The 16,366-nt window shown below is 47.4% G+C and overlaps 1 protein-coding gene across 1 annotated transcript in view; it reads right to left on the bottom strand.

Moving 5' to 3' along the window:
• Positions 1 to 16,366, bottom strand: part of LOC144733870 (IgGFc-binding protein-like) — a 57,877-nt gene that overhangs the window by 25,236 nt on the left and 16,275 nt on the right. Inside the window, exons 9-17 of the mRNA XM_078615877.1 lie at positions 15,564 to 15,604; positions 13,956 to 14,041; positions 13,547 to 13,820; positions 12,387 to 12,625; positions 10,580 to 10,697; positions 4,711 to 4,894; positions 3,185 to 3,471; positions 2,438 to 2,643; positions 1,107 to 1,257 (exon numbers count right to left, since the gene is read on the bottom strand). Of these exons, the coding sequence (XP_078472003.1) occupies positions 1,107 to 1,257; positions 2,438 to 2,643; positions 3,185 to 3,471; positions 4,711 to 4,894; positions 10,580 to 10,697; positions 12,387 to 12,625; positions 13,547 to 13,820; positions 13,956 to 14,041; positions 15,564 to 15,604 (1,586 nt within the window). The remainder of the gene's footprint in view (positions 1 to 1,106; positions 1,258 to 2,437; positions 2,644 to 3,184; positions 3,472 to 4,710; positions 4,895 to 10,579; positions 10,698 to 12,386; positions 12,626 to 13,546; positions 13,821 to 13,955; positions 14,042 to 15,563; positions 15,605 to 16,366) is intronic.

Genomic DNA, 16,366 nt, shown 5'->3' with positions numbered 1-16,366 from the left:
CGTTCTGACCTTTTTTTTGGGTTTTTGAAGCACACAAATATGAAACAAATTACAATACACATTAGTACTGTACAGTATAGTAATGTATAAAGAGAGAACACTAACCAAAAAAGCAAAAAGTCACTGAAAGTGTCTTCACAGTACTCACAGTACTTATTTCTGTGTCTCTTCTTCTCTCCACGATCTTCCTACAGGAAGTCACGACCATGTGACAGCCTGGAAATAGCATTAAAATGGCCGCGGCTCCTGTTCGTGAACCGAAGCGGAGTTCGTGAACCGGAGCATATTTTTATGAACTTTTCTGTTCGTGAACCGAGTTGTTCGTGAACAGAAGCGTTCGTGAACCGAGGTATCACTGTACACGATTTACTAAATGAGGTATGTCGTCCGGAACACGGGGGTGGTGTTCTGGCTCTACGCGGTTTGACACTGTTAAGATTCTCATCTCTGCGGTGAAAAGTAGTGCCCTGAGAGTGCGGCATCCATCGGAAGGTGGGAATGAAACAATTTATTTACCACAAATGTTTTTACATTTGTGCTCAACGGAGCACAATGGTACAACGCAATTGTTCGCACTTTGCCACATGCACCTAGCCATCCACTTGTTGAGGACATCAGTCAGACGGACGCCTAGATGGCGAATCATTAACATTTAAGTGTCACAATGACGGGGTCAAACGTCAGGCTGGCGATTCAGTGTGAGGGGCAAGCGTTGGGCATGAGTGCTGCGGTGTGACAAGGGTCATGGAGAGAGGCGTGTGTATACAAGTAATAGAGAGTGACTCAGCATAGCGAGGGTGGAAATCATCTATAAATAGTTCAACAAAGATGGAGGCGGTGATAATATCGGACCGAGGAACATAACCCTATTTTCCCCATAAAATATATTATTTGTCGTATGCGGTTTTGCCCAACATGAAATTTTCCAGGAACATAACTCTGAATTTAACCGAGGTTCCCAACATGGCTCACAGTGTCTGCTCAGTATTTCCACAGTCACATGCAGCAAGCGGCAAATCACGTTACCGCTCAGGCAACACCACCGCACAACAGTGTTCAGTGCCAAGCAACGTGGAGATAAAGTCGAAATAAAAATGCGGACTCACGGCTCTTGCGGTGACACCCGTGCACCCCCTTGCTGTCCGTGCCACAGAAGTTGAAGGCGAGGTCGCAGGAGCTGGACTGGCACTGGATATTGTCGGTGGACGCGCACGTGCACTGCACGGCACACCCGGGCCGCCAGAACGCCTCGTTCAGCTGTACAGGGGCGAGCGGGCGGAGGGGAGCGGAGAGGGTAGATGGTCTCGTCACATGTAGGGCAAGAAGAGCAGTCTTAGGTTCCACCGTCCTCAAGCCTAACCTTAAACCGTATTTCATACACCCCAATCCTAACTCAAGTCCATAAAGCCTAACTCTTAACCGCTACTCTAGATCTAATATTTATAACCCTAAACTAAATTGGAATCCCTCGCCCATAATCCTGGCCATATACCTAACCTCTTAAACCCTACCCTCGAAAACTCATAAGCCCTAAACCCATAACCACTAACCATAAACCTATAACCTCAACCCCAACTCATAAAGCTAACCCATAATCCTAATCTTATACAGCAATACCTTGACTTTCGTCCACTTGACTTTCGTCGCTTCGCTCTTTCGGATGTTTTCAATTATAACCACATTTAAAATTTCGTCCACGTGCTTTCTTCTTTCGACAGATTTCATCCCAAACCTTCCACGACGCTCATGCCACGCGCCATTTTTTTCGTCATCCTCACCAATTTTCTCCTTCCTATTTTATGATTCTAGATTCCTCCTAAATCACCAATATATTCATCGTCCACTTATGCAAGAATAAAAATATTTCAAAGTATCATTTAGTTTATTTATTTAGTTTTGTTTATTATTTAGTTTGGTTTATTTATTCTTACGTTTATATTTCTTTTATATCCGTTTTTTTAGGTTTCGCACGGATTTGTTATCTAGTTACTGTAGTTATTTGCATGTACGTTTTTATATTTACTGTAGTTATTTGCATGTACGTTTTTCGCCGGCCAAAATAAATGTGCAAGCTAAATAAAGGCTCTGCTTTGACATTCATCCATTTTTGACATTCGTCAATGCTCTGGTCCCGAACCAGACGAAAGTGCAAGGTATTCCTGTAATTGCATACAAGGAGCTAAACGGGTGCGGCACAAGTGGTAGGATGACGTCACACTCACTTAGTGCTAAATAGCAGTTGTAGTTGTAAAATGGGGGGGGCACGGATTAATTGACTGAGTCAGTGATTGTTTGACTATGTGAGGACATCACCACTCTCCTTGTAGTGGCCATCGGTGTCTTGGTTGAGCTTCCCAGAAATTTGGTCTATTTTGGCAGTGAGTGCCGGAGGAGTGTGGCAGTCCGGGGTACGAGCGAAGCTGTGGCGGCCACTCACCTTGTAGTAGCGGCCGTCCGTGTCCCGGCACCCGCACTGGCCCGGGTGCACGCAGCGGTCGCCGTCCCATAGCTGGGCGCTGTCAGCGCACTCGCAGCCCTCCACGCAGGGGTCCGCACACTGCGCCGGGGCCGCGGGGTCATAGCACGTGGCTGGACACGCGGGGGCGCATGAGCTGAACCGCGTGCCCGCGCCACAGCTCGTCACTGCGAAAGAGACAAAGATCCCCGTTTAGCCTTTACATTCTGTTTGGGAAAGAGCTGTGAGTAGTACCTATGAAGGCCAGCATGGTGGCACACGAGGGGATGGGTGGCCAGCACCACGCTTGGCCGCCTTTGTCTCCCGATCGGTGATGTTATTAAACACAATCAAATACAGTCAAACCTTGGATTGCGAGTATCTTGGTCTGCATATGTTTTACAAGACGAGCAATTTTTTAAAATAAATATTAATTTGATAAACGAGCGAGGTCTTGCAATACGAGTAGTACGTATATGCTTTGTCTGCCGAGCATCACGTGATCACAACTGATATACGAGTGCTTTGATATACGAGTGCTTTGGATTACAAACACGTTTCCGGAACGAATTATGCTCGCAATCCAAGGTTTTACTGTAGTGGTTTTTGAAGGGCATTTGGACTTGATCACAGGCCACCCATAGTGCACAATCGGCACTATTATTTCCTCCAGCACCAGAAGTGGGAGGGTCGCCCAGCTGCTCAGCGGGTCCCCCTCATGCAAATTACCGCAGCCGGTGCCGTTCCTCCACGGGTAGGCGAAGGTGAACCCGGCCGCATTGCAGGCCGCCACATACGCCTCCAGCGACCGGCACAGCACCGACATGTCCAGACCGGACAACACCATGTCGAAGACGCAGTTGGTGAAGTACTGCGTGGGGTCGACGGTCGTGAAGCACGCGGACAGCATGCCGTTCGCGTCTTGTAGCCGCCCGCAGTTCTGGGGGCTGGACGCGATCGCTTCCTTGCTGGGGTCCAGGATAGTGCCGGATGAGGCTCCCGTGTCACTGCTCCCACTGTGGGGGCACATTCACGATACAAAATAATAATATAAACACATAAAGTAGCAGCCGTGCAATGACATGCTCCTGCCACTGCTGGCGTAATGGCTTCAACGACAGGGAGCTCTAGAGAGCCATTCTTGAGGGTATTTTCCCTACTATTCGGTGCTTCACAAAGCATCTCTGAAGTAGTGGGAGTACCCACGCCTGACCAAATGACCACATGCGACCCGCTGATCGCCTATGTAATAATCATTTAAATAATACAAATGTATAAAGCGTCTTTAAACTATCGTTCTCAGGATGCGGAGAACGATTGCAGTGTAACAATGTATCCTGCTTAATGGACAGAAGCAGGGGAGTTTAACAAACTTGCCTCATTGTTTCAACTGCAGCACCATGAAATCATACGAGGGATCCATATTATAGTCCAGTGAGCCAACCATTATACCTTGGAAGCATTCCAAATGAAAATATACTGTAAGGGCAATAAATGTGATATGAAGAACTACAGACCTATTAGCTCGTATGTGCCGCACGTACGTGTTCACAAAGATAATTGGAAAATCAATCACATGTATGTATATTAAACGTATTTAGGATTGTACGTAGCTAACCATGCTAATCTGAGGTGCTTATGTGCAAATTGGATAAAAAAAAGGGTTCTCTACCAAAAACCACAATCATACCAATAATCAGATTCTGTAAAAGATTAATAAATATCGATTACCACTGTACCTAGCTTTGATCTTGGATAAAAAAAAGAAATGGATTGACGTGCTACAAAAGGATGTGGAGCTGATTGGACCTGCCGACGACTAGTACCAGCAGTGCCAAGATTGGCCTCTGGACGAGGCTCGTGAAGGTCGCTCCTTGGCAGTTGGAGGCAGCCACCCTTCAGCAAGAGCTAAGGGCAGAGTAGTGATACTCACAACAACTAGCGAAGCGCTGGGTGGTAAAAACGCAGCAAGTTGGCACAGTAGGGTGCACAGGTAATGCATCTGCCATTCATCTCAGTCAGTCAACCGATGACACCTGGGTATGTTCCGTGACTTTGACACTTTACATGTCCTCAAGGTGCATCTAGCCTGGTACAAGAGCTGTGATGGCATTACCACCACTAAGTGGTCAACAATGGTTGTATGAGTGTGTGTGTGTGTTGTGCATATGTGTACATATGAGTGTGTATCTCCATGTTTATGTGAGTGCGTATATGTCCGCGTGTAAGTGTTTGAGTGAATGTATACACGGAACCTCTCTTTGTCCTTCCATTCGGGCAACTCCCAGCTGTTGCCCAAGGTGGCACCGTCGGGAGCCTGGGAGTGATCGGGCATCATGAAGTCGTCCGTCTGATCGCCATTCCACACGCCACACACTCCACACGTGGTGTTCCTGTAAACGTCGTGGTTCAGCAGAGAGACCACCACCCTGTCCCAGCCTATGGGGGAGGAAACACGGGGACATACAGCTTTCAAATCACACCCTGATGCATCTGTATGGTAATGTATGGATACCTTTCAGATTTAAGATTCTGAATGGCAACTTAGGATGTTTATACTACTTTTAAAAATATATTCACGCTTAACATAGTGTCATCGTTCAATGCCAAGTGACATTATAACACAAAAAACCTTTATTATGGATATGATATTTTATGGGAAGAATGTGGAAACTATGTTTTCTTCTGGTCAATCTGATCCAAACTGCTTTTCAGATCATCCAAAATGAGGATGAATCTGAATATCAGGAACCCCACCTTAATCTAAAGTCATTTAAAGCTACCGAATTTATGGCAGTCTAACTTAATACAAGGAGGAAATGTGATTGACACGTAAATGTGGCACAGGGTGTTAAGTAGGGGTCTGAGATAGGTCCCCTCCCCCGGCCCGTTAAAAAGTCACATCAGGGTCAGTGCCGGATTAAGCGAGTGCGGGGCCTGTAGCATATGTTATGAAGGGGCCCTAAATAAAAAAAAAACATAAATATTAAAACACTAATGTTTAACTTGCATAGTAACGTAATTGTTTTTTTCATTTGCTAAACAGTCATATAATACGACAAATCGCTAACCTTAAACACCCAGTCGTTCATAAAAGTTGAAGGCAGTATAGTACTATAGCAATAGAACAAGTGCAGAATCACTAAGGGGCTGTCCATAAATGACGACACGCGATTTTTGACTACCCCCCCCCCTTCGTCACACGGCGTCACAAAAAGTCAGACCCCCCTCAAATATAATGTCACAAAGCTCTGCCCACCCCCAAAATAAAACATGCTTCAAATCGCTTTAAACAATTGTCATTGTAGTGCGTATTTAATGTGGCGCTGCACTCTGATGTTGTAGGAGAGAACATTTATTAAAACGTCTAATTAAGTAGAACGTGTTGGCTATATTTATTTAAAGTTGCGCATTTTGATGTGACATCACATTTCTCAACCCCCCCCCCTCGTCACAAATGTCTGACCCCCCTCTAGGTGCTTGACGTAATTTATGGACGGCCTCTAAACCGGAATTGATAGCTTGAAAGCATTTAGGACGGGGCCCTTGAAAGTGCGGGGCACATAACATATGCTACTTTTGCTACTAGGATAATTCGGCACTGATCAGGGTGCAATACATTTCGTCCTTAGCGTGAAATGGGCTGGTTAGGACCAAATATTTTACTTGCAAAGGCAATGCAATGATGAGGCTCTGCCCTGCCTGCAAACCCGCGCAGTCTATAACCCCGCCCCTGTGGTGGCGGCGAGAAGCCGTCAGTGTCAGAGAGGGAGCGATGGCGGCCGGCGCATGTGCAGTGACACGTGGGCCGAGAGCTGAGCGTGGCATTCTGCTGTGTACGCCTACGTGTACATGAGTAACCTACAGGGTACACCAAGTGCAGAAACTATAGCTACGATGTAGAAATCAGTGGGATAAGGCTGCAATCTGTTATCGAGGGAGTTATTTGCGACAGAAGTTAACGGGTGTCTGAACGTGCTGAAAGAAAAATGGCGTCCGTAAAGTTACAAAGTCTTTAAAAACGTATTACAGATTTAATATGTACATTTCAGGATTCAGACTTCAGAGTAGCATTGCAACAAAGCTTAGATTATGCTCAAGACTCGTTTGTGAGTGGCTATGGCCAACAGTATAGAAAAAAGTTTTAAATGCTGTAATTAACGTGGTTACTGATATAAATGTGCCAATAATTCTGCAAATTGTTACAATAAAGACGGTACTTCACAGGAACACAGTAACTGAATGAAATATCTTATGAGTAGCTGTGACCAGACCCATAAACGAGTTCTGAATGGTTTATGGATGAACAGAATGTACTTGGTGTTTATATTCTTAATTTAACGTGGTTGTAGAATTATGTAGGGTACTCTTATCTGATTATAATTGTTCCAAGAGTTTAGGTCACTCAGGTGGTCATGTTGAGCTATTGTTAAGAGAGTTAACATAGTGAAGAATGTTAATATTGGTCAATACTGTTAATATAATTGTGTCTTTACCGTACGGTGTGGGTAAATAGGGGACTGTAAAAATCTCCGACCCCCAGGAACAGGTTTGCACATTTGCTGAGCATTTATGTGAGGTCCTGGGGGAGGGGACATCCCTCAGCCTGGATAACAACATGGGACAAAGTGGAGATGACCCTGCCGAGGTTGCGGTGCCTCAAATATTGGAAGATGTCACCCCCTGTGAGTGGCTGGCTGAGGTGCCATCTGTTGAGGAAGTACTGAAGGCAATCGAGAGTCTGAGACCAGGTAAGACACCGGGCAGAGATGATCTCCCAAGCAAAATGCTGAGGGAAGGTGGCGTTTGTGCACAGACTGACCTACATGATGGCATAACAACAGTCTGGACCACTGGATGGGTTCCATAGGACTGGAAGGATGCCCTGGTGGTCCTCCTCTTTAAGAAGGGGGACCGCACAGACTGTAACAACTACAGGGGCATCTCACTCCTCAGTGTGCCGGGAAAGGTCCTGGTTAGGATTATTCAACATCGCCTTGCTAGGCACGCTGAGGAGAGGCTTGCGGAGCCCCAATGCGGTTTCAGGAAAGGGCGGTCGTGCACAGATCCCATATTTTCTGTCCATCTGCTACAGCAGAGGTGTAGGGAATTCCAACAAGACCTACATCTTTGCTTTATTGACCTGGTCAAGGCCTATGATACCATCAGTAGGCCTGGGCTCGGGGTAGTTCGTCGTGCTTTCGGAGTCCCTGACCCTCTGCTCACGATCATTATGGACCTTCATGATGGTGAGCGGGCCCGGGTAAAACTACGTGGCCGGAAGTCGGAGCCATTCCCTGTACACCTTGGGGTGCGACAGGGATGTCCTCTGGCTCCCACATTATTTTACATATATTTCGACCACATAGTTTGTGAAGTCTTCAATAGCTGTACCAGAGGAATTTCCATCTGGTACAGATACAATGGGAGGCTGATCGATGCCCGGGTGCATTTGTAGGGGTGTTAGAGAGAGAGCCGTTATGCATGGCAGCTTATGGGAAACAAACACAGTGGGCGGGGCTACGTGAGTGCACGGGGGGGTGCTCTCAACGACGTCCGCACCAGGCAGCCCGGGGCCCCACCCCTCAGCGGGGGTGGAGTATAAAGGGGGATGTGTCAGAGGGCTCGGGGCAGAATGTTAAAGCTAAACCAGTGAAGACCGAAGATCGTCTAGCTAGAGCCCTGGACTCCCCTGGGACGCCGCCCTTGTCAGGGCCGCGCAGGACCGAGCCAGCGGCGTGGTCCCGAGAACCAGAGCTAGTGCTCTGGGACTCCGGGTACCGTAGCCCGACTTACCAGTGTCGGGCCAGACAGCCTCCCCTAGCCCGTTAGTGGAGGACTAGGAGGTAGGTCAGAGATAGCTAGCAGTGTATTCCCAGCTAGCCGGGTGAGGGGGCCAATACCCCCTCTAGTATTGTATGTCCACAGTTGTGACTACTTGTACGGAATAAATACGTGTGCCTCACCAACGGTGTCCAAGAGTCATCAACGGTACTTCACATTCAAGGGATGGCTCCCTATTACTCAACCATGTTATGTATGCCGATGATCTGGTCATTGCTGCTCACTCAGAGGAGGAGTTGGAGGCGCTGCTGCTGAACCTGGAGCTTGCCACTAAGAGGTGGGGCCTTACCATCAGCCCCACCAAAACTAAGCACCTACCTGGGTATTTTGTACCATTGGACACTCCACGCCCACAACTCCCAATTGGTGATAGGGCAGTTGTGGAGAGAATGAAGAGTTTCCCATACCTGGGCAGTGTGCTCATGACCGGCACCAGTTTAACAGCAGAGGTCTCACTCCGAATCAGTCAAGCGGCATTATCTTTTCATCGGCCTGCCTACGATCAATCCCGGGGTTAACCAGGCTGGATTGTGTGAGGAGCTCACAAATCCTTGAAAGATCTGGACAAAGTCCTATCGGTGAGCTCCTCCGGCAGGCAAGGCTGCGTTTGCTGGGCCATGGTGCCCGCATGCCCAGCCACCACATGTCTAAACAGCTTTTGTTCGGCTGGATCAAAGGGGCATAATGGTCGCGGCACGGGCTAGAGAAGAGATGGATTGATGTGGTACAGGAGGATGTGGAGCTGAGTGGACTTGCCAATGACTGGTACCAGCGGTGTCAAGAATGGCCTCTGTGGAGGAGGCTCGTGAAGGACGCTACTGGGCAGTTGGACACAGTCGCCCTCCAACAACAACGGAGGGCGGAGGAGCGACGCTCACAACAACGAGCGGAGCGCTGGGTGGCTAAAGCACAGCAAGTTGGCACAGTAGGGGGCACAGGTGGTGCATCAGCCAGTCTCAGTCAGTCAACCTGTGGCATCTGGGTCTGCCCCGTGACCTGCCAGCAGGCATTCGACACTTCACGGGGACTCAAGGTGCACATAGCCTGGCACAAGCGTCGTGGTGACGTCACCGTCACTTCGTGGCGAATGGCGGTTGTAAAAATGGAACAAAGTATTTTGGCAGGAAATAATTTGTATAATGTTAACTATGACCACCAGGGGCGATAGTGAAGCCATTTGCAGAGGGGAGCGATGGCAGCCACGCATGCAGCGTGACACGTGGACTGAGAGCTGAGCATGGCATTCTCTCATGTTCTCATTTCAAGTTGCAGTATAAAAGGGAATCTACCCTGGATAAGTCTTCACGTCCATCGTTGTGTGCATGTCAACCCCTGAGTCCGCTTACAGACCGAAATAATTAATGTGCAGCCACCGAACTGGACATAAATGCTTCACAGTTGAGAAATGCTACACATAGATACTGTATTGCTTTCCAAGATGCATTTGTCCCAGGAGCTGTCCAATTAGATTTTAAGCCACATGGCAAGATGACGTCATGTGGCACAAGGCATGTAATGTCTTTAACAAGGATTTATATTTTAAGTGCTGATTTTAATTGTCAAGGTTTGGCAAACCTTTTGATCAGTGTTACCGGTTTTTTATGGGGTAATTCCCAAATAGCAACACATCTTACAATAAAGTTTTGTTCACATTGAGAAAAAAAGAGCTACTGTAAAAATGATCAGGCTGAGAGGAATACTGGGTGTCTATGCAAAACAAAATACAACATGAATGAATACGAAAATGACTGGGACAGGAAATGACACTGATAGAGAATGTCCAAGAGAGATGACTCCTGTGGTTTGGAGGTGTGGTCTAGAATGCATCCGGAAAGAATACCACAAGTTGTGTTACGCACACAATGACATGGAACATGAAATAGAGGAAAACCAAAAAATGTGCTGGATTGACGTGGTGAAAATGTATCTCTAACAAAAATGTCAACAAGGACGTTGTGAAGCTGGTAGGAACTGGAACAGGTGAACAGATCCCCTTCAGCTCCATAATCTGATTAGCACGGTTTGCTACATATGGTGCGAAAGAAGTTCAACATAAATCCATAAAGATGGTAGGGGAATAAAGGAGTGTATGTGGAATGCAGAATTCCGTTCCTGAAGAAGCTTCCAGCATGTGGAGTGAAACGTTAGACACCAAGCCGAACAAGTGGAACAACCCAAAAACATCGGAGAGCTGCTGAACACAATTGCGGAACGCTGCAGAGTGGGACATGATATATCCCCCCAGGTTATGTGGAGAACACACTGTAGGCATGAACTCACCGTTGTATTCGACACTGAAGAAAGCGTCCGTTATGAGACGCATGTAACCCCCGGAGCTTGTGATTCGGAATCTCTCGCTGGGATCATAGAACGGCAGGTTGATGGCTTCTCCGTCGAGCTATAACACAACCGTGGTGCCACAATATATATCAAATATTAAACGTAAACTATTGAATACCAGCCATTCTCACAGTCACCAAAGAATGAAAGATTCCCGCATCATATCGGTCATGGGTAGGGTTTCTGTCTCTGAATTATAACAAAAATCGTGTTAGTAGCAGTACCCTGCATACTTTTTTTTACCAGTGCATTATTACAATTATGGCTGTAGATGAGTTCAAGTGCATGACTTTGTTGTGGATGTAGTTTTTTCTTGCCACCTGACCAGGGATCAGCCAATGAGCTTGGAGCATTGTTTCAATGAAGGTGGGGGCCGGAGGGAGAAATATGGTGAGAGTCACGTGGTACAGCAGGCAGCCAATGGTGGGGTGGGGGTTAAATGAGTGGCCAAAAAGAGGCGGAAAAAGGTCGTTGCCACCAGCTGGATGTGATGTGAGACGTTTGCGATACACACGGTTGTATAGTACTCGTAGCATTTATAAACCTCAATCTAATCTGATGAGGTGAATATCCAATCCTTGCAAACAGTATTGGCTGACAAAGTTAGACTTCAACATTGCAGTGTTTAGCATCATGTGTGTTCATGTGTTCCGGGGATTTAACGTTTGAATTAAGTACAGGACGTAATAAAGTCGTATTTTAGTTTTTCTCCATATAGTCAAGTTTTGTATCAAGGGTCAAACAGTACAGTTAAATCCTGGAGTATAGTAGGGTTCCTTGCGTAGTACAGTAATGCACCTCGCAGGAACATTTCCTAAGCATACATTTTTCTCATCAGATGTGCAAATAATAGACGACAGAGGGCTCTACAGGTGTCTCGTGTTGGTCAGTTCCAGCACCACCAGGAGGTAAGCCCCTTGCTTTCAGACCCACAGCACCGAGACCCAACCTCTGAGCAGGTGCCCAGAACCAATTTAGTGACACTCCTTTTTGCTTATTTCCCCCTTGTCCCTCCTGAGCCAGTAGCTCGGCCAACCTTATATACTCAAACTAGCTTTACTACCCGGCTTCGCCCGAGACTTGGATTCACCACGCCCGGCCGCCTTTGTCTCCCCAGTTGCGATGTTCACACACCACACCAGTTACTTGTTTGAGGCTGAGTCGATCTAGGGGAGGCCCAGGACCGGTTCAAATAATCGTCACCGGTGGTGGCCGTGAGCAGGAATGAAACTCGGGTCGCCGTGTTCGTAGGGCAGCGCACTAACCACTACACTACCGCTCCCCACACACACACACGCGCACGTCCATAGGTACACACATACACGCGCTTGCTGCACACACACACCTTTCAGGGTGCGTCGGCACACTCAGTTACGCTTCCACATACCGGTCACATGACAGATGTGACGTCACAGCTCACTTGCCGTGCAAAATATATGCATTATTGTCCCCCCCAAAAAATACAAAAGTCTGTTTTTATAATTTTTTCATGGTCTACAGTCTGAAAAGTACCCACATGGCAAATTTCAATTTTTTTGCATGTCGGGAAGTACGCTAAATATTTTGGAAACACATTCACAAATTTCCTTTTTATATATATAGACGATACGCATATATCAACCTTGGTAAGGCCCAGGTTCAGTGTACATAAGCACCACTTTTGTTAGCAATGGCCAGGAATCGAACTCGGGGCACAGTGCACTAACCACTTCATTACCAATCCCCGCACTCACGCTCCCGTACGTACCCGGACGGCGCCGTTCTTCAGAAAGGAGATGGTGTAACCGTATATCTCGGTGTGCACCTGGCGTGTCCATGATACTCCCATGTGACCCCGGTGCTCGTTCTTGGCGAGCACTCGCCATGCTGTCGGCTGCTGTGCGCCCAGGCAGTTCGATGCCAACACGAAGGTATAGGTGCCCATGAAGTCGAAGAGGCGCCCGTCAAACGAGCTGTAGTGGGGGTCTCCAAAGCCATAGCATTCAGCTGTGGGGGAGCGAAACACATGAGTGATTGAAGAGGTTTGATTTTACAGTGAGAGCATAAGGTACCCATTGCATTGTTTAGTTTGCACATCCAGGGTTTGTGATTGTGTGTGCTGTGACTCCACCGAGGATACAACACTCAGCTGTATGTGTGTTGCATTTCTTTCGTACCGTACATAGCCAACTGTGATAATCGGAGGTGCGAAGTATATGGGCGAGAGGGGACCAATTTGCAGGAAGTACAAGGGAAAGATATTTTTCCTGGTCATGTTTTGCCTGGTAGTGTTTTGCCGAGCAGCATTTTGATTAATTTCCTGGTTTACCAGGTTTGATAATGGAAACATCATTTGGTTGTTGCCAGAGCTGCGGTGTTGATGGTGGTGGTGAGGTAGGATGCCCATTATCGCATGCTAGGTCTGACTTTTATGGCTGAGGCAGCATGCTTCTATTGTGAATGGAGAGGCCTAAACTAGAGGGCTCCAGGGAGCTTCGAATTACATTTCAAAGGTCTTGTATTATGCACCGTTTATTGTCGGCATCTTTTTAGCACTGTGGATTGACAAGCCGTTGGGTGGCAATAGCATCTGTCGTAACTAAAAAATTCTTGTATTTTTGAGGATATCCGCCTCCCAATTGGCAGATGAGACTCCACACTTATCGGCTATCATGGGTGATGCTTGATCCCTCTACTGCCTCTGTCCATCATTGCCGTATTGCCTCCTTCATTGACTCCAAGAATGCACTGCCTATTGACGGTTACCAGTGCCTCACTCTCCGGGGACCAGCAGGGATTGTATTCTAATATATATGTAACCCTACAGGATGTGCTTTTCGGCTGCAGTTTTGAGGAGGTTAATGCACTTCTCATAGCTTTCTTGGCCTGTGCTTAGTAACCGTGATAAAATAATATTAAGTTGCTCACCAAAGACCTTCTTGTGCAGCGTGAACACCCAGTCCTTGCGGCTTCGCGCGTTGCTCTTTGTGACGATGGAGCCATTGACGACCATCATGGCGGCGCCCTCGTCCACAGTGATGTAGAGTGGGACCCCACCGCTGAACACGTAGGGCGGCGTGGTGAAGTGGACCGTTGTGCCGTTGGGCAGCGGCGTGACCGTGGTACCGTCCACGCGGTACACCTCCTGGCCGCTGCGCAGCTCCCAGAAGCGGAAGTACTTTGAGATGGTGGGCAAGACAATCTGGGCATGGAGAGAGGGGAGCAAGCAAGGTGTCATCGATGTCAATGAGGTTTTGCATTCAGTGGGAGCTTAAATGCCTCGGCACATCACAGCACTTGCTCTGGTATGAAGTCTTGAGGCAAATGCTCTCTGCACCTGGTCACTGAAGGTGATTGTCCATTCGATGGGAAAGTCATTGGTGGTGATGCTGTCATAGGAGAAAGCAATGGGTCCGCCGGTGCCTAGAGTGGAAATGAGAGAGAACACAATCGGATATCTCTCCTGATGCAGTGAACTTTTCATTTACACATTGTAAGCCTCAGCAGTCGTCTTTGTCATTGAATATCCACCGCGGGCATGTGCAAGCACACATTCGGCCAACGTTGCAATCCCTCTGTCATATCTGGTGTGGAATACCCAGTTCTTACCTCACCATTCTTAATATAATTCAAAGTAAAGCAGTTAGGGTCATTGATGATCCATAATTCATTGAGTCACTCTGCTAATTTACTCAGCAGCAGTCAGTCGCCTCCTACCACAAGTACCATGGTTACTGTTGCCATGAACTTCACTCCTTGATTCCTCCATTCATGTTGAAGACTCGGTCTACCAGACTGACTTTCGTCTCACCTCTACTGGGTGTGGAGCTTCTGCATATGTAGTGACATATGACGTCACTACTGTGTTGGCTCTGTACGGGTACTGTAGGCGGGGTGTCACGGAGGTTGTGTCAGGCCGTGACACTCTGTGTGAACCCGATAGGACACGTGACTGGACAAAGGGGGGCCCCAGCGGGGAGCTTGGTGGTCACGTGGTAAAGGGCCCGGACCTTCCCGAAGGATCAGGAAGGGGGGCGTGGCCTAGGACGGGGCCAGCCATGCCGCAGCAGTTATAAGCGGGGTGTGAAGAGAGCGGGGCTGTTCAAATCCGGGATGAAGACGCCATCAGCGGTCCTCAAGTCTACCAGACTGACTTTCGTCTCACCTATACTGAGTGTGGCGCTTCGGCGTGTGTTCAACTACTATACTGTAGGTCACAACAGTTCTCACTGCTTATTTCCTTGCACCGCTCCATCGTCTCATTTAACCTTGCGCAATGCAAGAAATAGATTAACGATGTATTGCGTACACCCTCAATAGCACTATTAGTTGCTGGTGGCTTGGCATTTTGGACCTTTGGGCCTGCGCTTATCAACCATCATAAAAGAAAGTCAGGAAGAGAACCAGTTCACCGGCTCTCCTCCTTATTCTACTTTTGGTTCTCGAGTTCAAATGGGATGCATCAACAGACATTTTTCGATACGGCAAGTCCTCGCGTAGCGTGTTCAAATGACACGTTTTCACTGGAACGTGGTTCTTCCATTTAGATACAAATTTCTCGCATTGCGACCTTAAAAAAAACGGAAGCCACCCCTAAATCCTGCCTTCTGAAGATGGAAAACCCTCGACCAGCCACACCAAGCAGATGACGTTAGTGAGCCTTGTCCATTACCTCCCGTCTAGCGGTACATGTGAGAATGGGGATACTTTTTCCCGTAACTATTTCCATGTTATTCGATTAGTCAAGTAAGGGACCCAATTATCTTATCGTAATTGAGCTCTTTTTTTTAAATAAATGTCCAGTAAGGGCGGGTCAGCAAGTTACAACATCAACAATGAATCGCATAAAGGAATTGATCATTGGTAGAGGAATCGATTAGTTAAACAATCGGTGAGCCCAGCTATAATGACGTACATGCCGGGCTGAGTGATGTGATTGGCTCACCTTCAACGACGACGTTAACGCAGCGCAGCTCGGTCTCCTGGCTGCTCGCACACAGCACATATGAGTGAGTAACGCGCGTGGGTCAGTAACGCATGCTGGTGAGTAACGTGCGAGTGAGTAATGCGACCGACACTACCACCTCAAACTTCTCTCTTCCTGCCATGACTTGCAATCCTGCTACAACAGCTCCACTATTAACTACCGCCATCAACTTTGTCTGAGGCAAGGTTATCTCAGGAACTCAGTGTCCAACCTCAGTGCTTAAAACGTCCCAACAGCTGCATAGCTCCAGCCAAAGTCCTAGCCAAGAAACCTGCACCCTCTGCAAATTCAAAGTCCCGCACATTCATGGTGTTAGTGAATACATAGACCAACGAGGAGTCCTACAGGTTAAAGGATTGCAACTCAGATATCTGTTGCACCTGCATCACATCTCATCTCAACCATTCTAATGACTGGCTGCCTTCTAGCGAAGGGAACCCCCCCAGTGGCAGTTGTTCCTTTGTGGCACGAGGTGCACGCAGCACCTCTCTGAAAATGGGCATTAGTCTGCAAGTAGGGGACGATGTTCCTCAGTCTTTTTTTATTCCCAATTAAATAATTTGTGACTAATTAATCAGCTGTTGCCAGTGAGATCAGTACTCTTGACCTATCCATGAAGGATTTTTGGGTTAGATCACATACATATAAATATGTCGTTAAACCCGCATTTATATCTATGCTATCTAACCCAAAAAAACCTTTATTATGGATAATATTGGTCGCGAAAACCTACATGTTAAACTGACTCTTGGCCTGTTTTT

The sequence above is a fragment of the Lampetra planeri genome, chromosome 48, assembly GCF_965212315.1.
Source record: "Lampetra planeri chromosome 48, kcLamPlan1.2.h2, whole genome shotgun sequence".
Taxonomy (NCBI): Eukaryota; Metazoa; Chordata; class Hyperoartia; order Petromyzontiformes; family Petromyzontidae; genus Lampetra; species Lampetra planeri.
The sequence above is the reverse complement of the archived record's forward strand: the minus strand, read 5'-3'. Positions and strand labels throughout refer to the sequence as shown.